This window comes from Accipiter gentilis, chromosome 7 (assembly GCF_929443795.1).
Source record: "Accipiter gentilis chromosome 7, bAccGen1.1, whole genome shotgun sequence".
NCBI classification, from domain to species: domain Eukaryota; kingdom Metazoa; phylum Chordata; class Aves; order Accipitriformes; family Accipitridae; genus Astur; species Astur gentilis.
This window is the reverse complement of record NC_064886.1, coordinates 17498204-17521341: the sequence shown is the minus strand read 5'-3', so window position 1 is coordinate 17521341 and position 23138 is coordinate 17498204. Positions and strand designations below refer to the sequence as shown.

Genomic DNA, 23138 nt, shown 5'->3' with positions numbered 1-23138 from the left:
ACATAGATACTTATTCTAGCTTTACAGTACTATAGCTATATTTAAGGTTTAAATCTATGTTCATTGATACAATAAGTTGATACTCCTTTATTTTCCCCAATTATAAGCCAGGCCAGCAAACCTGTTGTGTTGTTCTACTTAAGCACAAAAATGCTAGGTTAGATACATGACAGTAGCCATTTTCAGATTTAGAAGTAGTTCTACATACAACCTCAACAGCTAATGCAGGTGCGCATTCACTAATGGCTGGTCTTGGCTCTTCACTCCCAATCCCACAACATGCTCATCTTCCTAAGGCTGACAGTTATTGCATGGACAAGCTGAAGTCTGCTGTCTCAATGCTTTGAGCTAAAAAGTATTTCAGCCTGGAATGAGGCAAATGGGAAAAGGCAAGTAGGTGGCTTCTTGAGAACAGAGGTCAGACTTAGCCCTAAGTTCATCTATTCCTGAAGGCCTTCTCTCTTTTGAGGACAGTAACACCATCCACCATGAGACAATTTTGAAGGTCTAATCCACTACAGCAGTCATAAAATTTCTAAGGGTTTCCTAGTTGTCAAAATCAAAAGATTCTGATGAAGTGGTGAATGTCACACTGTTGTTAAACAACTAGGGCTTTTGATGCCTCAGTTGCTACCAGTGGAAAAAACCCCAAAATAAATCATAACTTTACTGTTCCTATTATGGCACTGTCTGCAAACATGCCAAGCAAAAGTGTGAATCTCAAAACAAAACATAGGAAGAATACCAGTTCCACAGAATATCTATTGCTAGCTTTCAAGATTTCAGCATAAAAGGAGATTAGACAAACTGCTTTCAAGTGGATCTCAAAAAAGAAAAAAATTACCTTCACTTAAAAAACCAAAAAGCTGTTACTACTTACATCCAATAGCTAGGTAACGGAAGAAGAGCCATCCACTGATCAGTGGCTCTTTAGGGTTGCGTGGTGGCTTATTCATGATATCAAGATCAGGAGGATTAAATCCCAGAGCAGTAGCAGGGAGACCATCCGTCACAAGGTTTACCCACAACAGCTGGACAGGAATTAGAGCTTCAGGAAAACCCAGGGCAGCAGTCAAGAAGATACTATAAAAAAACCCACCAATTATAAGCTTATTCTTGTGCATGTAAATGAGTCCTTTTAACGCTTAAGCCTAAGCCTGTAGCATCACTTCTGTTCTCTCATACAGAGTTATCCATTTAATATCAGAAGCTAAATATTCACATTCAGAAAACTGAAAACATACACAAGAGCAAACACTTCTAACCACTAGCATATAAGTTTTGAAGCATTATCTTCTTCTGGCAACTTCAGGAATTGACCAGTGTCTGCTTTAGCCTTGTTTTTTTCCCTGTTCTACTTGTCTGTATAGGTAAATGTATACATATGTGCATAAAGGCTTGTAAGCCACTTTCTAGAAGACACTAGAGCTTTTGCAGACATAATAGCATTTTAGCTCAAATGACTAAGCTTCATTTAGCTAGATTACTAGTAGTCCCTGCAAAAATTTAATGAGCATGTAACTTTCATGGCTCCAAGCCTGTGTGAATAAACAGAACAGAAACAGGGTCTGCAGCAAGAGCCATATGAAGGACAGCTTTAAAGTTTACAAGAAACAAGGGAAGACAATTGCTGCATTACATTCCACTCTGGGAGAAAGTCTGCTTTGATATAAGTAACTGTTAGGAGATCAATATTTACATTCTGTTACCAGAAATACATTCTGTGGCCTTGGGTCACCATTCCTTCCAAAGACACAGAAGACACATTCTTCTGTAACTTGACATTAAACAAACATCTTAGTTGTATATGTGACTAAGTTATCTGAAATACCAGATCTTGTAATATTTGATTAAGGTTTTTATTTGCCTATTCTAGAGAATTATTCCAATCAGAAGTGACTGTAAAGCATTTAGCCACCTACTGAACTAGAACATTATATGCAATGCAATGGGAATCTTTTGTGGTATGCTAAAATTCTCCAGTAAAGACTAGGCTAGAAGTGTGCAGACTTCTGCATAATCACAATGATCAATTACCTAGAGAACCTGTTTCTCTAGTTTTAGTGAGAAATACTGGAATTAAATGAATAACAGAAGATTCATCATTACTATGCTAGTTCAAAGAAACTAACATTTTAAACCTACCAAACAACTTCTCCAACATTGGAGGAGATCAAGTAACGGATGAACTGTTTCATGTTGTTATAAATTGCACGTCCTTCTTCCACAGCAGCTACAATAGTTGAGAAATTGTCATCTGCTAAAACCATTTCAGAAGCAGTTTTAGCCACTGCAGTACCAGAACCCATAGCAATTCCAATTTCTGCTTTCTTCAATGCAGGGGCATCATTGACACCATCACCAGTCTAAAACAAGAATTTAAAGTAAAAAAAACCCAAACAACAAACAAACAACAAAAAAACACAAAAAAACCCAACAAAACAAAAAAACAAACAAACAAAGTGGGTACTTAAATATAGGATCAGAAAGGAATTTTGCACTGGGTGTGGTTTTGGATCTTTAAAAATCACTTAAATGCAGAACTATTCTGAGGCTTTGAGTTCAGGGAAACATGGAAGCAGGTGTTTTCCAGAACAAGGTATTAGTCTGAAAAGGCATCAATGGGGTTTAAACACAGTGTGCGCCTTTCAAACAAGTAAAAGTTCAATTACTTACCATAGCTGTAATCTCATCAAAAGACTGCAGAAACTCAACAATTTTAGATTTGTGGGAAGGCTCTACACGAGCAAAGCAACGGGCATGGTGGCAAGCATCTCTTTGGGCAGCAAGTGAGAGTTCATCAAATTCACGACCAGTAAAGGCTTTTGTAGAAACATCTTCATCTTCCACAAAGATACCGATGCGACGGCAAATAGCTACTGCTGTGCCTTTATTATCACCAGTAATCATAATAACTCTAATACCAGCTTGTTTGCACAGCTTTATAGATGAAGCTACTTCAATTCTTGGGGGATCCAGCATACCCACACAGCCAACAAAGGTCAAGTTGGTCTGAAACAAGACAGCACCAAGTTTTAGTGCAAGATCCTATAGATTTCTCATCTGACATTAGTGAAACAATAATTTTGCTTGCATGCTAAATATCTCTCAGCGCAGTGACATTTGTTTTTACCCCTTGTCCACAATATTATGTGGTTCTACATTGAGCAATTAAGACAGAGGCCTATGTCATCCTACCATTTGGTCAAACCCAGGGTATTATTAACAATATAACTTGCTCTTCTGTCAGGTTTTTTTTTTTCTCCCCTGAAAGGGTTACTTCAGAAAGGTTATCTGTTTCACCATACTAAGTCTTCACAGAACTTCATCTCTGACACTGAATTCAGACAGCTGGAGAAGAGCTGAGAAGTAACAAATCTACATGCACATTAGCAAGTAAGAGGAGGTAAGTAAGAATTTATTGCTTTTGGAATCACAATGCTACATGGTACCATCTACACGATGAGCATATGGGAGGACACGGTTAATTCCCAACGCATGACCACACTCTGAAATTGGACCCTACCTTTCCAAACATATCTTGCTACAAATGCACTCATTTTATTAGTTAAAATGTGCTCTGGCTGTCAGCCTCGCAAATTCAACCTGCAAGCAGTCAAGTCTGTCTTTTTTGTAATCAGTGCCAGAAGCACTGAGCACAAGCCAAAAACTCTCATACAACCGTTGTCACCCCCCCCCCCAAATCTCAGATACAGATTTCATTGGAAAATTACAGAGTAGCTAAGATGATAATCATGGACTGAGCTTTTGCAGCTGACAGCATGGAGGCAGGGAAGTGAACTTGAGTCTTAGAGCACAGAATGGCAGGTATGTTTCATCATAAAATCCCCAAAGAGGTCTTGCAGTTGAGCAATTTCAAACTGAAAATCATTGAAGCTGAAACCACAATGCAATTTTTGGAATATTTTTCAGAGTCAGTGTCTGAGAACAGTTTAATGTGTTACGATCCCGAGGACCTTAAGTACTTATGTAAAATAATACAATTCACAGCTAGCTGTAACTGGTTTCTTCTTATACTTTTAGCCAAGCAGCAGCATCTATACCAGCCATCAAGAACACAGTTTCTTCAAAGACACAAACAGTCTCTTCTTAAACTGAACATTCCCTCCACACACATGGCTAACTATTGCATCTGACATCAAAAACACCCAGGAAGAACAAGTTTTCAGACATAACTTCCTCAAGAAATAATCAAACATAAGGAGTCACCATTCTCCAGTCTGGGAGAGAAAGAAGCATTAAAAGGATATTTTACTAAACTTACCTCATAGTTAATGAAATTTGAGGAGTCCTCAAGATTCATTTCCTCTTTTCTGGGTGGATTGTCATGGGTCGCCAAAGCCAAGCAGCGCAGTGTATCTCTACCAGTTCCCCATTCTCTAATGACAGACATTATTTTCTGTTTAATTCCTGAGGTTAATGGTATTTTAGCATTTCCAACACGGACATGTGTACATCTGTCAATTACACCTTCAGGAGCACCCTGCAGAGGCAAAAAAAACCAACCCCAAACATAGTTTAGCTTAATAAAACCCTTTGCATTACAACATTTGATCAAATTACAAAGTCCTTCCTTCAACTTCAAGCTGCAGTTAGTTGAGCCATAGTTTTTCAGTGTTGTGCTACCTTTACAGCTGTTCCACAGCTACACTTTCTCAAGGGAGGAACTGACCTTAACAAACATCTTACTCATGGATGTGCGGCTTGGTTTGTTTGGTGTACAATAGACAGACATAGACTTCCTGTCTCTTGAGAATTCCAGAGTGAATTCTTTCTTCATGAGTTGTTTTATCACCTTGTAAAAAAACAATAGTACAAAACCGCATTTAAATAATACATACTACAAAACTCACTCCCCAATGAATTCCAGGTAAAAGAGTACTGACCGAGTTGCAAGCATTTGCACGTTCAATTCTAGAAAGTCCTTTCAAGTCTGTGTCAAATACATTCATCTTTTCAACCAGACAGGTAAGTGCCGTTTCTGTGGCTTCACCGACTTTTTCATATACTCCCTTAGCCTTTAGTTAACACAAAGCAAACAAAAACACAAGACTTACTACGGCTTACGAAACAAGCAAACCTATTTTTAAAAAGCAGCTTTGCAGAGCAGAGAAGGATGTCAGCACTTTATCATATCATCAAGCATTTAAGTCATTATGAGAGGCAGCAACCTTAAGAAGGCGAGGCAAAGCAAGAAAGTAGCAGTGCATGCTACACACCAGGAGATCTCCAAGTTCCAGATTACACTTGCTGCTCGGCTTTAGTTTTCTCAGTGTTCAACAAACAAGTCACCCCCAGAATTAATACTTAAGAGGACCTAAATACACTTGCACCTTGACTTAGAAGGGTATTTACCACTGAAAGGAATTACCATAGACAGATCAGAACAAACATCCTCATTCTCACACTCTGCTCTGTTCTAGTATATGTACTTACTTCATTGTAATCCAAAGAGGAATCATTACAGAGCGCGCAGATCGTTGCAAGTTCCACAAGGCCGTCATACTGGCTACATTTAATAAGTTTGTCATCTTTATGCCTTTCCAAGGAAAGAAAAGGGGGAGATTTAAGTTAGTTATTTAGTATTAGCATCTCACCTTTTCACCTTCTTTAATCCCTTTACTGTATTTCCATATAATACAATGCTTGTTAGCTATGGACTTGGAACTACAGAACCAGAAATTGTTGAGAAGAGGTTTGATAAAGGTCAGTTCTGAAATTTAGATCAGTCATGAACAGAATGACACGATTGTCAATGAATTACAAAACCTTATTTCCTCCAGTGCCAATCACATAGCAACGTAGAAGAGAAGTGAAGAGCTCAGTGAAGAGGCAGATGAAAGCAGTGTTAGAGTATGTGCAGGACTTGGAGGGGAGTTCCAAGTAGGAAAGGCATGTTGCTGGATACCTTAGGAGTTTAGCTTCCTTAACCTTACTGCACATTCTGCAAATTTACTGCCATGCATGAAATGCATGCACTGGTCAAGCATAAAAGCAGATTTGGCTTCCTTAATTTCTTAAAAATTAATCTGTACCATATGTGAACCTCCTAAACCAATGAAAAGCTAAGTCATTTCACAATATGAATTCCACTAGAAAAGAAACACTTTTTTCTAGTAGTCTTATACACTTAATGATGAATATTTGAAGTCTCTAGAAAGAAGGAAGGTACATTTTCCTCAAGTAATGCACCATTTAGATATCACAAAAAAGAAGCACCTTCTTTGCTTTCACATTTGGAAATAGATAATAAATGAATTCATTTTCTGGAACATTAGCATACTTCTAGAGTAAGCATAAAAAAAGCAAGACAGTGTTCAATACTGTTATTTCCCCCCCACCAAAACTAGCAACACATAACTCATATACAACATCTTTCATTAAAGCTCTCAAGGAGGGAAAAAAGATCTGGTGGTAGAAAGACATGGATCACTACTCCATAAGAATTCGTAACATAGACTATGACATGTCTGATTATGTAAGCTTTTGTTCAGTCTCTTGTAGTACCGCAAACAAATTCCAGTGTTGTGTAACACAGCATGTGAACAAAATGCATATTAAGAAAACAAGTATGCTTTTAAAGTTTCATTTTGCATATAATTCTACAGCCATAAGCAGTGGCTTTAAACTCTCAACTCCTTAAACATCCCAGCAGCTCTCAGCTTGTCACCTCATCTATCACAGCTAATGCTTTCTGTTATCACCTGTTCTGAACTTGAAGGAAATCAACATATTTGAATATCCATAACTTGTTATACCAGGTTTGTTCTGTTTGGTTGTTTTTTTTCCCCTCTTGTCTGTGTGCTCCTTAACAATTTCTGAAGAATGGCAAGTGCACATGGAGTCTAAGTTGCTGGGGTCAGTTCTGGATAAAGTTGGTTTTTTTCTTGAAACTTCAGGCTTTCCAATTAGCTAAAGATGAACTCATCTGAAGGTCAAATGCAATCTGCTAGCTTTTGCTGCAGTTCTCAATTATTGTTAAGTTTTATGCTCTCAGTTTGCAAGTAAGCATGCACACTGCATGTGCTGAGACCTGACAAAACTACTCCAAACTGTTCAACAATCTCTTAACATCCCTGGGAAATCAGTCAGTATGACATTTTAGTTTTTCAGTAAGAAATATTTGTAATTTTATATTCTGAATGCATCTTAAGGAAAGTTATGTATCAAATAATTTAAGAGTAAGTGAAAAATTTTTGATTTATTGCAAAAATGCTTAATGGTTATGAAATACAGTAGTCTGCCTATACAGCTGTGGAAGACAACAGTATCCAAAGTTAAGTACAACAAAGAAACATCTGTCATGAATGGTTCATATCTAGAGCAGGTCCTGCTTTGGGTAGTGCAATGGACTAGACTGCCTCCTGAGGACCCCATAAAACTGTTCTCAGCGACAGTCTGCAATCCAAGGTGAAGTCAGTCACCTTACTTAAAATCCTTACAAAGCCACTCATTTAAAATGCAGAAATAAATCAGCCCTCAAGGTTTGAGAATTTAGCTATTTGTTTCCTTATGCTCCAATAACAGCCTTTCTATCGTAATTTCCCTTTCACAGAAAGTTCTTTAAGTACGTGAATGCAGTGCGATTAACATGCTTGTTCACATTTCCCCAATTTCAGCAAGTAAAACCAGAACATTAACATACATTGATGACTGTCTTATTATACTCGACATCTGTCACCACACTATGTTTTATTATTTTATCTAGAGCTCTTGTGAGATCAGCTAAACTATAACAGCTAGATGCTTTACAAGATCTAGAATGTCACCTTGCCATCTCCTGAAACAAAAGCATAAGCTTTTGACAACAATTAGCTTTGAAACAAAAGAGAATTGGGGAATTAAGACTTCAAGCTGCTGAGAACACCATGGTCTTGACTGGTATGAAAATTAAACAGAGATAATTACTACTGAGATCGGTGAAGATTGCATGGAGTCAGAGACATGCATGTGAAGCTCCACAAGGCTGAAATGTTTACAATAATTGAATCTCAATTGTACTTCATACATAGTAGAATTCTTTTCTGCAAGTAATACTGAAGCAATAAGATTAAAAACACCTGAAAGACTGGCCAAGTAAAAGGAGCTGTAACAATCCAGTAAGAAGCAGCTCTCCTTCTAGAAGCAGAGCCCTAAAAATTCCTGAAGTTGTCAGGATGAACCACCTATCCTACTAGAAGAGACTCACAACTGAAAAAGTAAACCAAATGTGTAATTCCTTTCCTAAGGGAGTGGGTTTAACACCAGCTCAAATACCAAAGGCTGAGACAAAACACACATCTATTCAAGTACAGATGCACCGAGTCCAATAAACTACTGAGGGTAGGGGACAGGAATTTACAGTATAAGAATTTAAGAATTAACTCCAACACATTCATAAGATGCTTTAGGAAAAAAACTCCTAACTTCTGAGGCAGGGGACTTGGAAACATTGTGTTCACAGATGAACAGAGGCTTACCTGTGCAGATTTATGCAGTTTGTTTCAAATACAAAAGTAAACCTCAGTTTGAAGCGCTGGGATAGCTAATCTCAGTCCAGTAAGATTTCAGTTAAATAAATCCTCTCAACTTACCCCTAATTTATTTTTTGATTATCAAAAGGAACATTGCAATATTGGAGACTATATTAAGTTTCATGAAAGTTTACTTTTCTAGAATTTAACTTCCTTTTACTGTTAATTACTTCCCCCCCTAGTCCTTCAGTGTGCATTCTCACTGGTTGAGCTTTCATTTATTAACAACCACTATTGTATATTACTACATGCATCACTTTTCAAACCTAAAGTAATAATCAATGCATAAACAGACAAATATTTAACTTCAACAGAACACTTACACTTCTCCCATGGGAGCATAGGTTGAACCAGTTACAGTAAATTCATTCAGAGAACAGCTATCTCCTTCTACTCTGTCCAGGACAAACATCTGAAATTAGAGTTAGAAGCATTACTATCTTTGAACAATAATTAATGCGAAAGATTTAAACAGGCCTGAAGCAAGCAGGTACAAGAGGCAAGTTCAGGTTGAATAAACAAACTAGGCAAAACCAGATACAATACTCTGCACTTCGATCCCGTATGTTTGAACAGCTCCCTATACTGAAGCTAGAAGTACAGAAAAAAGCACTTCTGCTTAACAGATCTCATTTGAAAACTAAATTGTGCCACAACTACATCAGAGTTGAAAAACACATGAACTATGTATGCTTAACTTCATCTGTGAAGACCACTCAGACATCCGCTTGACAATCCTGACTATACCCAAGATCTTCCCAGGCTTCAGAATTGTAAATTAATTCTCGTGTACAAGGTTGAAACAGCAGTTCCAATCAAAAGCAGCACAGGGGCAGCTTGGAAACTGACAATTCTTGCCAAAGTAAAAACAAAAGCATCCACAAACAGAAGAAGCTTCTAGATCTAAGAGGTGAGGTTTTAGGCAAGAGTCAGACTATAGCCAGTTTCCCTTAATACCAGCCACTAAGTGAAACTGCTTCCTGTCCTCGTTTTCTAGCTATAAGCCACTTTGCCATCCAGTAGCACGAGGTAGCTTGAAAAACATTCAGACAGCTCAAGTTCCCTTCTAGCACGGGCTGAAATGTTACTTGCAAATAAAGACATCAATTTGAAGGACGCAGTTGTATCCCATAAGACACCTGCATCTGTCTTTCCTTTGTTTGTTTCCTTTCTAGAAGAGCTGCAGGCAGAACCACATCTGGGAAGACAGAGATAAAAAAATCCCACAGTGCCTGAAGCTGTCATACTCTTATTGTGACTTGCTAAAGTGGTAGTAGCGAAGAAAAGAATTTCTCACTAATTGATAGTATATCTTAATGGAACTTCTTACCCATTAGTTAGTATAAGCCATTTTGCCATACCACATTTTAGCAATGTCTTACTTTCCCCTCACTGTGCTGCCTTATGTTTTAGGCAAGCATCTTCACAAAATACAGCCTAATAATTAGGTGTTCTGTAACTGATCTGCATCAACATCTGGAGACCCTATAATCCTCAGAGTGATTTTAAAAATCAAAAAGCTAGACAAGCTGATAAATTAAAAGCCCACAAAGCAGAGTAAGTTCATTCTCAGAGGGAGATAGCACAGGAAGACATTAAAACAATCCTTCAAGTCTCCTCCTAAAGCAGTATCATTTCTGGTTGAAACATTTTAGTATAGGGTTCCTTTGGACACTTGGGAGTTACTACTTAACACGAGAACTAAAACTCCAAGTGGAATTACTGTTGTAAACCAGTCTTCTTAGAAAGCTAAGCAATCTCTCAGAGTAAAACCAAGAATAAGCATATTGTTTACAGGTATTAGGATTTTGCTACACTTTGCAAAATCTTGCAATTAAGGTTATTCTGTAGCTGTCAGAGGTTAACAAGGAACCAAGGAAGCTGTACTGTACAAGATATAAAACATTTAGCCCTCTAAATACAAGGAGTAGAGCATTTTGAGCTTTTAAATAAACAACTTAAATGATGAGTTAACCAGGAAGTCTTCTGCTTTTTGCATCTGCATGATGAAAAATCCCTGCAAAGACTAGGGCAGTTATGCAACTCTACTGCAAGTAACCTCCTCTGGAATACTGATGAGCAGCTGCTTTGTGTCTCTTGGGTATAAATACTACAATACCTAAGGAAGTAGAACAAGTCAACCACCAGTTAGAAAGAAAAAGCCATCAATCACATGAGAATAAAGCGCTTAAGGCTTACAAACTTTTGCCACTGGTGTGCAGTGCTCAACAGTTACACATTTGGAATTCTAACCCAGTGTAATGACTTTGAACATTTGATGTCATAGAGCTCCTATGCCACTGAACGTCTACAATTATTAGAGGGAAGAACTTGTTTTATCCATAAAATTCCTACACAGAGTATCAAGTATATGGGAAGCACAGAGAACTGGCAACTGAACAAGCATTATGTTAAGTAACTAGCTATAGAAGTCCCAAATTAATCAACACCAGAAAGAATACTCGGGTAAGGGAAGAGGGGCACATAACTTATGCTTACCTAAAAAATATGCCATACATTGAAGATGACCCTGATGACAGGGTCAACCACACTTGCAAGTTGCCAGTCATGCAACATTGCACATTAAAAACACTAGTGATCTACATCAGAGCAGTAAGAGCTACTGAAGATAAGATAACCAAATAAAGGTAGAACCACTCAGTAGTGAAAACACCTTAGACTATGCAAGTTACTGTAACAGATCTTCTACCTTTTTCTCATTGCTACGTTTCTCCACCGTTGTCAACTTGCTAAATTAAAGAGGCAAGTGTTTTACACTCGCACACATCCTGTTTCTACAGTGTAACTATTATCCTGTTTCAGAAAGGTAGGAATCATACTAAATAATTATCAGTAGACTGAATGGCTTACAGACAAATCAATGGAAAGCTGCTTGCAAACAACTTTCTCTTCCATCAAATGTGGGTACAGCTATTTTTGGCCATGACTAAATAAGGGAAGAGATAAAAGGCTTAAACACTACACAGTGGAAAAATGAATTAAAAGTGGAAGCTTATCTTAGGAAAATAAAGCAAGATTTTGATGATATGAGAACCAAAAGACTTGCCATCAAAAGAATTCAAGCAATGCTGACTATTCAGAGTGGCTGAAGAGAAAAAGAAAAACAGAAGAAGTTAGTTCAACATACCCTGCAGACTGACATCTGATTCGTGGTCAGTGTACCAGTCTTGTCAGAACAAATAACTGAGGTGCAACCCAAGGTTTCCACAGAGGGAAGACTTCTAACAATAGCGTTCTTCTTGGCCATTCTCCGGGTTCCAAGAGCCAAGCAGGTGGTAATGACAGCAGGCAGACCCTCAGGAATAGCAGCAACAGCAAGAGCAACAGCAATTTTGAAGTAATAGATAGCACCTCGAATCCAGGAGCCACCATGAACTGGATCATTGAAGTGACCAATATTTATTATCCAAACAGCGATGCAGATAAGTGAGATGACTTTAGACAGCTGCTCTCCAAACTCATCCAGTTTCTGTTGGAGTGGGGTTCTCTCTTGTTCGGTAGCCACCATCTCATCACGAATTTTGCCAATTTCAGTGTTTACTCCTGTTGCAATAACCACTCCCATAGCTTTACCAGCAGCAATATTAGTACCCTAATGTAAATAAAGAAAAGGTAAGAGAACTTGTCAGTCTATAAACAGGTTTTGATGAAGAAAACAAAAACCCCCAGAACCAAAACCCTTATACAAGTCCAGACTGTGTTTCAGCTAGGACATAGAAAAAAGTAAAGAGGAAGAGAATGACATTGCCCCAGTATCTGTAAGGGAATAAGTGTAGAATTTCTGCTCACAGAATGGGCTCAAAATGAATCAATATTATCTATTATAAGCAGCATAGTCAAACCCAGCTGCTGAGTAAGCAGTATGTATTTCAATTGGAATCTCAAGTGTGTTTTTCCTTTTTTTTTTAATTAGGACTGTATTTTGCAAGACTTAATGCTATTTACTATGAGTAACAGATGTGTTCTCTGGGGCTTCCTGTGTGAACATACTTAACATGGAAAAGGACAAGATTTTCTACAAGGAGCGTACCAACAATAAAGAGAATTGTTATTTTTGTTATCTGAAAGGCATTCAATGCTTCCTTTAAACAATTTTTAATAAAATGTTTCATTCTCATATAGAAAGCTAGTTCTCAATTTTAGCAACACAATATCACAATTTGTGTGGGCATTCTTATCAGTCTTTAGAACTATTACTTTAGAAAAGTAGTATAGAAGTACTTTAAAAGTGCATGTGTTCCACCCTTCAAGACTTTCTTGTGAAGGACAAAAATCAGTTTCCTCATATAAACTGGTTTCAACAAGCATCTTGCCTGAAGACAGCTTTTATTAAAAGTTACTTCTAATTTTGAAATCTTCCAGTTCGATGTATATGGAGACATGCATACAGATGCATATAGAGAATACAGCAAAGAAGTCATACAGCTTTTAGGTGAAGTCCTGAAGTTCTGCACATTTGTTTATCAGCTTCAGTATTCTAAGAGTTTTGAAAATTTCAGAACAAATAACTTACAGAAAAAAGCATGTTCTTCTTGTCTTGGTTTACAGCACGAGGATCAGGCACAGGGTCAGTGTGCTTAATAACTGACACAGATTCACCTAAAATAAAGACAGTAGTCTTAAGAGATTATACATGTATCATCTTGAGTCCTGTAGGGAATCAAAAAGTTATAATCCTCAGTCCTAAAATTTTTTAAGATGTCAAACTTCTTTTCTCAAATTATTTTATTTAATTGTTTAAGTGAAACAGGAAGTATTTCAGCTGACCAAAAAGACTGAATGGCTGGCTTTTAATGAAAACAGGAAAGGATTTAAGTAAACATTTTACATAGTCAGCATACACATCTTTGAAGGAATAAGAAAAGTAAGCAGCTGGTACTCCACTCCTCCTTTTAATGTAGGAAGATCTACTGCATGAATTAGATGTTTTGTATGCTTCTTATGCAGAAACGAGCATTTCTATTGTCTATGCACTGTAAGAGGTATGTTCTCATTTAAATAATTAGATGTTACCACAGTTATACATCTGTGATGGTGTACATCAGTTTTACTGGCAGAATTATTTTTTTTCAAGTGTCATGCAGGCATCTGTTAGTTAACTCCTTTAGTTGGAAGTCTTCAGAGAACTCTTCCATAAAGACCTTAAATATATCAATTTCTATAAACATCTCACACAGGTATAGAAACTTTTCTTTTCTATAAAAACAGATGTTAATTACATCAGATTTCACAAGGTGGTAACTCAGTGACTGAAGTCAAGAGCACACTACTTTTTGTAAGCTCAGGAGAGCCAAAGCTTCCTACTTATAAAAGCTTTGTTAAGTAGCATCTTAGACTTCAGTCCTAATTTATTGCTTAGGAGAGACTCAAGCATCAATTTAAAATAGGCTGAAAACAGAAAAGATTTTCTTTAAAAAATAATTCTGTTAAAGACAAGGAATTATTCCCTTTATGTAGGCTTTTGGTGGATTTCTTCTACTTATTTCAGTTCTGATAGTTTGACAAACATGGAGTGCCTACATTTTCTTATGCTAAACATAAGTAAGCTTGATCAGTTCTGTGCTATTCAGGATCTGTACTGTGAAACTTTGGGGTCTGTTTCAAGACAGATTTGAGGATCAAAAATAGGTTTCTTACAAATACTTTACTGTTTTAAAATTCAGGACTAGTTAACATTAATTTATGCTACCAAAACAGGCAGACAGATCTTCATGTTCCAGCTGAGAGAAAAATATTATAGCATGCTTGGTTGATTCCTAGCTTCTTTCCTATATTCAGAAGTACTGCTACTTTATTTTGTTTTCAACAAATCTGAAAAGTGCTCTAAATATAGGTCCTGCACTTGAGAGACGGTACCAGAAAACATGAATGTGCATGCAGAGAATTTCAGCAAATAAGGCTTTAGTGTGCTGAGTCTTTAGTAACAGCAGTTTAAAAGCTGCCTGTATTTCAAAAAAGTTACTCTCTTGTGAGAGAAAATTGGTAACTGTTACAGAAGACATTTAGTAAGACTTCCATACTTTCATATTTGAGCAGTAACAAGATGTTCCAACCTAGAAGGTTGCATAAACTAGAATAGAAATTCTTCATTTTTTATTTTAGTCTCCCACAAGTTACTACTGTGTGTCTCAGGGCGGCGGAAAAGACAAACCAAAAAGGCATTACTAGTCTCACTAAGAATGTTTGTCCCACTAAAGTGAAGATGTAAAGCCAATAATGATGAAGTAACACATTCAGCCACTCTAAGAGTTAAGTTACTAGATCAGAAATTTACTGCACTTGAATGCAACATAAGGCTTGAATAGCTACAGGCTTCTTTCTAATGGATTATTCTAAACAAACAGTGAAATGGCACTTTCAATTATGCACATAATTATCCAAAATTCACAGAAATTATACCTGTGAGAATTGACTGGTCTACCCTTAGAGTTGTAGATTTGATAGAAGTAATTCTTATATCAGCAGGAACCTTGTCTCCAACTACAAAGAAATGAACAAGACAAAATTAGAATTTTGCTATTTGAGAGATTTCTAACCAAGCGTACTATTACCTCTATCAGCCAGGAAAATGATTTTCCAGTAACCTTAAGTCATCTGAACAGTTATTAACAGCTTATCACTGCTTTTGTGGTTTGCAATATTCCAGTTTTCTGACTATCTGATATACTTCAGCAATTTAGATTTGCCTTCAGGATCCCTACCCCTACCTAACCTCAAAGAAAGAAGTTGCAAATCACCGGATTTTCTAATCATGTGACTACCACTTGAGAGCAAAGAGAAAATATTCTCAAGAGAAAAATCAATTTCAGAACATGTACTTATAAACAAGCAAAACCCATAGCCTAAGGTGAATCAAGTTTCCTCTTCAGAATGACTGCTCCTGGAAAGTCTTCTAGTTGTTTTCTCTGTGCCTAAAGTCAGTCCTCTGCTCTCCAAATATCAGAGTATTATCCACATTTATTTATTTAAAAACTAAAAGAAGTTGTATTTTCCTTTTCTTTGGCACCAATTGTGAGAATAACATGCTTCTGCAAATCTGCTCTTTTAATGTTATGCTTTGAATACTGCCAGGTGTTTCAGAGTTGGAAGTTAATTTCAGATCATAAACTAGCTTTATTTTTCAGTAATGCTACTCTATTAAATATATCACAATCCTTATCCCATTTAAAGTTTTCACAAAACTCTATGCTACATTTATCTTGTCATCTGTATTTCTACTTTGCAGAAGACAACACTGGAGGGAAAAAACCCAACCAACCAACCCACAAACCAAAAAATCTCCACTAGGCCAGTGTCTGAGACACCAAGGCAGCAGATGGCAGAGAATAATGAAGTCAGTTGCCAGAGCTGTGTGGCCAGTTTAGCTCCACCATCTCTACCATCCCTGAATTAATTCTTCCACCTTCTTACTTTCTCTTATCTAGCTTTTCCTGGTTTTTAAGAAAAGAAGTAAAGCTCCACCATTTTGTGACTACTGCAAATAAATGGCTGCAAGCAAATTAACTGGCTAAAGCATATTAATCAGAGTCACGTTTCTGACTCATGGGGGGGTGTGTGTGTGTGTGTGTGTGTGTGTGTGTCTACATTCTGCGTGTCAATATTACCAAGGAATGCATATAATCAAACAATCCTAACATAATTTAGCACTGTGAGTACTCAACTGTCAACTTCCTTTTTATTATAAAATAATGCAAAGAAACAAAGAAGGGAGAATAACTAGCTAAAAAGAGCTGGTCTTCTCCCTAAATGGACTGTGTCCCTGCAGTAAAGTTAAACAAGCTGCAATTCCTGCAGGAACTGCTTATGCAACTAACAGCAATAATGCACATTAACAAATAATACCACGAAAAACTCTGCAGTGGTGTTACAGCCTTAGAACATAAAACCACTCACACAGGAAAACTGTGGAACAAAATGCTGAAGAAAAGAGAATTAAGTGCTACTTCAAATGTTAAGTAAACTTGCACCACGTCACTTTTTGTAAGGTCAAGGAAACCCCAACCAGTAAAATCAGCAAAAGATTGCTTAGTTTTGCTTGGAGACTTAGACACGTGTTTTTGTAAGCATATGTATATGAAGGGATCCAATAAATAGCCACAAATTCCCTTTTTGTATTATAGCATGTGAAAACTAATTTAAGCCACAGTGCCCTTGAGCAGCAAGAGAAAATAGCATTAGACAAACCGTGACCTAGGCCAAAAATGGCAAAACTATTCAATATGCTCTCCTGATGTCATGAGGAGGTTTGTATGCAGACATATAGTAGCAGCTGGTTTTCAGATATCACTGAACAACAGGCTAATACCTCAGTGCGATGTGGTATAACGCCTGTCAATCCGCATAAACATTTTCAAAGTACTTAAAGCAGCTGGAAAACTACAGCCAACTCAAATACATTACCACATTTGACAACGCTGTTAAAGACTTAATCACTCCATAACACAAAGAAGCAGCTGTTAAAAATATAGTCTTAACAGATTCAAGTAACTGGACAGAACATATGGCAAATTGTACAAGTAATTTTCCAACCTACTTATGAACAGCTCCAAGTTGTTCAAATTCAAACACAATATTCACAACACCTGAAGTACTAGGAGGGACCCCTGCTCTAGCAGACTATTGATATTCAAACATCAGTATTCCCATAAGAACTACTACTATCAATTGCCTGAATCACCAGAACTGAAGTGTTAAATTTATTATGATACTGCAGCTTTAAGTTTATCTCAACAATTTAAGATAAGACACATTATTCACTCACCATCTCAGTTTGAGAAGGCTGTAGCAAAATATTCAAGGCATTTCCAATAGCAAGGAAAGCTGTACATCAGGGTCAATTACAGAACTATTTTAAACAGCTCTTTGCAAAATAACAGCTATGACATTAAGTCACTTATAGTCTTGAATATACTTTCATGATCATAACTGAAACTGAATATAGGTAGGAAAACATCCTATGACAGATAGGAACCCACAGGAAATTTTCAGTGAGCAGTCTAGTGCAGATTGCATCTGCAAGTAGCAGGTTTTTTCCATACACTTTAACACTGGAAAGAAATTGGGGGTTTTGGGGAGGGCCTTTTAAATTCAATTACATTTCAGTCCACAGAACCCACTACCCAAGGCTTGAAATACAAGAAATTAGAAGGTGAGCATGCATTTGCATTGCTCAGTACAGAGCTGCTACAGTCTAAATGAATATAATCCCACAGTTATACATCTAAAACAGCAAGTCAGTTGCAGAAGTGTGTTCAATCATTATTTTAACCAAAGTTTTTAATCCCAAATACTCACCTGATTTCTACAACAGCTCTGAAGAAATAAAATAAGCTGCTTTCAAAACTGCTCAGATACATGTTCTTAAAGCACAGTTTAGAGAAGTACTTAACTACTGATTAAAACAGCCCTCTAACTGTAAAATTGACTGCTTCTGGGAAGAGCAAGAGCAGGATTTGGTTCAAATCATTACAGCTTTATTCATAGAATCCTTTTATTCACGCAAAAGATAATATTTTAGAATTTTAATACTGAACTTCAGCACATAATAAAGGAATCTATTTTAAAAACAACCTGGCCCCCATATGGGGGTAAAAAAAAAAATAATCCATTTTATTTAACTGTGGATGAGTATATACTGAGGCAGACAATTTAGTTTCCACTTTTTGATAGAAGCTGGAGTGGCATTTAGTTGCAGTACGAATTTGAAGTTTATGTCAATCATTTTAAACAAGCCATATGCTTTCACTAAAGATACAGACAATTTAATATCTGAAAATAGTGGGTTCTTCAGCTACCTATAATTAGCAATGTTATCTGGCCAAGATCCCCACTGATTATACCCAACACTCTAGCTTTTCTTCTCAAGTTCAAAGCTCCCCACATTTTATCCTACTCCTCCCAGCATTGTGGCAATATTATAGGTCAATTTCCACTCTATTATGTACAGTCATTTACATATATGTTTGATTTTAAGCATAGTACAACCCTACTTATGAACTGAGTACATCAAGCAAAACAGGTGCGCACTTGCAGAAATGACTGCAGTTCCCCACAAAGGGGCTTCCTTATGAACAAAAGTCTTTAATTCCAAGACAGCAATACTACTAAACATTTAACTTCAGAATTCTGTCAGAATATCATTTGACACACTCACTGGGAGTCCTCTACAGCCAAAATGCATTAGCATGTTGCAGGCTAGATCAGCCTGTGGTTTAAACAGCCCAGGAATATGGGTGGAAGTGATAGGGCACATGTTCTATGAACAGTGAAGCTGGAGGGAAAATAAACTATTAAAGCTGCATGGATTTCAGTCCCTGTTACATAGTTTTAGCTACATCTTGGTATCAACAAAGAACTTTAGACTACAACAGGGCCATACTTATCTTTCAAGTCTCAAATGATGTTCTAGATCTTCTAATCAACCTTGTTGGTGATGGCAGGCTCAGGAAGCGATATTAACTTTATCCCCTCAAAGCCACCATGATACACAAGAGTCCTCAAAACAAAACTACTACTTTAAACGTATACTTTGAACACAGATATCAACTCCCTTAACTGCGACTGATCCCTCCCACAACTGAAGACTTGCTAAGAGGAGGTTTACAGACAGGTACATTACAAAAAGTGAAAAGTTTTGCTTCTTTTATATGTTAATGTGCTAGAAGAACAATTCATCTTCTTAGGAAAGAAAGTGATCTGTTTGCAAAAAGCTCCTCTAAGCAATCACAGTAAGAGAGTAATTTTTCCTGTAGAAGTCAGAATGGTTGTTCATACACAACATGTACCTAACCCCTTATTTATGTTTATCATTAACCAAAGCTAGTGTTGACCTATATGTGCTATCAGCAGGTTGGGGTTGGAACTGGACTTTTGTAATAAGGATTATCAGTACAGCTCTAAACTATTCTGCCACTGTTGTCCAATTTGATAACTCTTCTTTAGGCAAGTTCTGAGGAACTGGGATACTATTTCAGTACATGGTTGAACAATTCAGAAACACAAACAGTTCCTGAAAGTAAGTAAAAACATCCCCAAAACAACTTCCATAAAACACCAAATGGAGAGGAAAAATATTTTTTTAAAGTATAAAATTGTGTTGTTTCCCCCCTTTTAAGTGTCTTAACAGATTAAGGTTCATTGTTGACACATTCCATGTATTTTCATTTTTAAGACACTATGGTCTTTCTCTTCTTTATTAGGATGCTCTAATTTCATCAGGCTAGGGTAGATACACTATCAAATCCAGCAGATATAACCTACCACGCTACTATTAGAACATCTCTGATTCAAAATACACTATGCATGAGTTTTTATCCTCAAAAGGGAAAAGGAATAAGCGTTAGCAACTATTTTCTTTAACTGTTTCAACATTACATATTATTATGTGTACAGTTATTTAAACCACTTTTCCTAATGTGATCTTTAGCCTCTTGAAGAGTTAGTTATTTTCAAGTCCCCTCTGGCCCAAAAATATGTTTCTTATCCTCTAAATTAGAGGACACACCATTGTGTGAATATTTACTAGTAAGGCAATTTAAACTTCCTACATGAAGCATGGGTATCACCTTAAAGTTTAAGAATTGAAATGAATAAGCTTAAAATAACACATACGGGATGCTACATACTTTGATCAACCAGAACTGAGTATTGTTTCTGCTGGGCAACAGTAATAGTTAAAACTTACAGAACAGACTGCTTCTATTTAGAAGTATGGCTGTTGCAGCACAACTGGTTTTTTTGTATTAAACTTCCGTAACATGAGATCAACTTAGCTCCCCTTCCCTGCCTTGCATGCACACAATCTAGTCTTCCTATTGTGTTTGATTTCCTTAGACCATTAGTAACTTAATTTTTCTTCCGTAGTAACAGGTTTTAAGTATTTAACGCTTCCTGAACAGGGTATAATAAAATGCTACCAAAAATCAGAAGCTCTACAAAACAGAAAGATTGAGTCCACCTACACTTTAATATAAGGCCAAGAGTGTCAAATTGTCAAAATTTGAAGAGTCACAGTGAAACATTAAGTCTGAGTTTCCACTGCAAAACAGTAAGATTGATTTATTTTCCAACAAGACAGATTGTAAGAGCACTGATCCATTCAGTTTTAACCATACTAGTAAAACAGCATTTGCTTTTACTGCCAAGATGACAGAACAATACATTTGAATACATTCATTCTTTGCATTTATGATGCATGCTACATATTAGAAAACATTCATTAAATAACTTTATCATATGCTATTCTGCATTCTGGACAGACAGAAAAGATCCACAGAGCTTACAGTGCAGCGTAAGCAGAAGTGTGGTTATCTTAACCTAAGAATTGTCAGAGGTAGAAGCTAAAAAAAATTTCAAACAGAACACTTACACATAGTGCAGTCTTACCAATGAAAATGAAAAAGACAGACAAAAAGCTTAGCCTTCTGAGAACAAAATATTTTGAGGTCAGAACTGAGGGTTGTATTGATAAAAATTGATATACTGTTATTAAACAGTACATAAGACTTTAATTATTCCTATTTTATTTCTTCTCATTCTGTAAAAACATAGTTTTAAGTGTCATTCACTCTGAAGAGGGCACCAGAACATTAAATAAGATGCATCAATGGACAGGTACCCTGCCTCTAAGCCTGCACTTACTTCTAATCTCAATTTGTCTAGCTTTAGCTTTTAATCAGTGAATCTATACCACTGTCTTCTAGATTGAAAACTCTTTTTATTATCAGCCTATTAAAATATCTAATAGCAGAAAGAACAAACTGCTAAGTTAACCTTCAGCTTTTGCCAGATCAGGTAGACAACACCACTGTCACACCAAAGCTGAAGTCCTGTTTCCAAGTTAGGCTGCATTTGGGTAACGGAAGAACGAACAGTAAGAACTCTGAAGTGCAGCATAGCTCCAAATGCAAGCTTTCTTTAGCCTTTAAAAAAAATGCTTGCTTTGACAGGGTGATATGGTATCAACAGAACATTATCTTGATGTTCAAGCATTTTGTTCAGTACTATTTGTGCTTATAATAAAACCCTGTTGCACTATTGGTTCTAATCAGAGTATAGAACATCAGATATGTTCTGAATTCAAACAACTAAAACAGAATTAAGTTTCACTATTTTTACTTAAAAGTTTGGCAACTCTGGAGGAAAATGCTACAAGAATTGGGAAAAAAATTGGAGATGTGTTTAAGTTTTCAAATGTGTGTTTAAAGTGACACAAGTTTAGGCTGTGCCCTGACTTGAACCTCACATAACTCCAGACTTCAGTGGAGTACAGAATGGAGTTTGGACTCCGGTTATCTCAAATCTGTCTCTGATGTGTTAAGAGTTTGACAGCCAAAATGCTCACTGAAGCTCACAGATTTGTGCACTACTCATGTGTATTTATTAACCACTCCTACTTTCATTTTTTTTCTGGTTCAAAAGCAGTACTTTACAGAAAAAGCAGAACACATGCTTCATCTTTAAAAAAACAAACCTGACAATTTGTACTAGGTAAAAAAAAACCAACCACAAAACCAAAACCACCACAAACCAACTTGCAGTCAACTTTTTTCCATATCAAGAAATGGTCTCAGCAGTATGCTTTTAGAACAGCCCCCAGCAGGTCACCATTCTGGACTTAAGTCTTACTCCATCCTTTTCACTATTTTTTTTTCCTGCATCTCTAGTACCAAGTCTGAAAATCAATTCTAGTTATTAGAAGAGTAACACAGGCACAAGGACCCAGATGTTTTGGAGCAGGATCTGCAACATCAACATTTGTTGCTTATACTATCAGAGAGAACTTGTAGCTCTTCATAACCATACTGGAGTTTGACGTAATTCACCTGAAGACTCTTCCTTCCCAATCTTCTTCACCCCAAAATTTATCTTTCCTTAATTATAAGGCATCTATGCTTTAGGAAGAGTCTTAAAAGTGCTCTACAGTTAGAATTAAAAGCCTTGGAATGTAGTTCTTGCACTCTTTATGCCAGGTATAAACTTAAAACTAAGTCTTCTGGAATACACACTAATAATAAGCAACAGCTTCTGGGAACTCTGTATTTTTAAGCTGTTGAGTACTTACAGATGTAACAACAGATCACAAGAACCATCATCTAGCACTTCAGGGAAAAGAAGAACTACTGTAACTCCAGTTTGGTCACTTACAGATTGCAACTAATGAACATTCATTTATTAAATTACAGAAAATCAGATATGCTGTATCTAAAATAGAACATTTTAGACAGGAAAATACAACGGAAGCGAACAAAGCTCATTTCTGCTCCCAGATTTGTCAGACTGGACTTCATACAAAACTTCTAAGAACTAAGGCCATGCTGGTTTAAGTTTCTCTTTAAAATGGTACTTTAACCAAGGCAAACAAGAACTCAACCAAAACAAAGGACATCTTTAATCTATTAAGACAGCCACTAGTTACAAATTTAGAGTGCATCCTCCAATAAACTTGAGCTTTTATAGCAGCGCAATAATCCATTTTAAGACAGGCAAACTGAAAAGCCATTTGAGGACAGCATCTGGATTTTTTTTTTTTCAGTTCATCAATCCTAAGAAACAAACAGTGTATCTTAGTAACCCTTACACACT

The 23138-nt window shown here is 36.8% G+C and overlaps 1 protein-coding gene across 3 annotated transcripts in view; it reads right to left on the bottom strand.

Moving 5' to 3' along the window:
• Positions 1–23138, bottom strand: part of ATP2A2 (ATPase sarcoplasmic/endoplasmic reticulum Ca2+ transporting 2) — a 48427-nt gene that overhangs the window by 9030 nt on the left and 16259 nt on the right. For all 3 annotated transcript variants that reach the window (XR_007506651.1, XM_049804922.1, XM_049804920.1), the window contains exons 6-16: positions 14955–15035; positions 13069–13154; positions 11683–12147; positions 8858–8946; positions 5458–5560; positions 4908–5039; positions 4694–4816; positions 4286–4504; positions 2677–3012; positions 2146–2366; positions 881–1083 (exon numbers count right to left, since the gene is read on the bottom strand). Coding sequence is in view for 2 of the 3 variants with exons in the window: in XM_049804922.1 (XP_049660879.1) it covers positions 881–1083; positions 2146–2366; positions 2677–3012; positions 4286–4504; positions 4694–4816; positions 4908–5039; positions 5458–5560; positions 8858–8946; positions 11683–12147; positions 13069–13154; positions 14955–15035 (2058 nt within the window). In the remaining variant the exon portion in view is untranslated. The remainder of the gene's footprint in view (positions 1–880; positions 1084–2145; positions 2367–2676; positions 3013–4285; positions 4505–4693; positions 4817–4907; positions 5040–5457; positions 5561–8857; positions 8947–11682; positions 12148–13068; positions 13155–14954; positions 15036–23138) is intronic.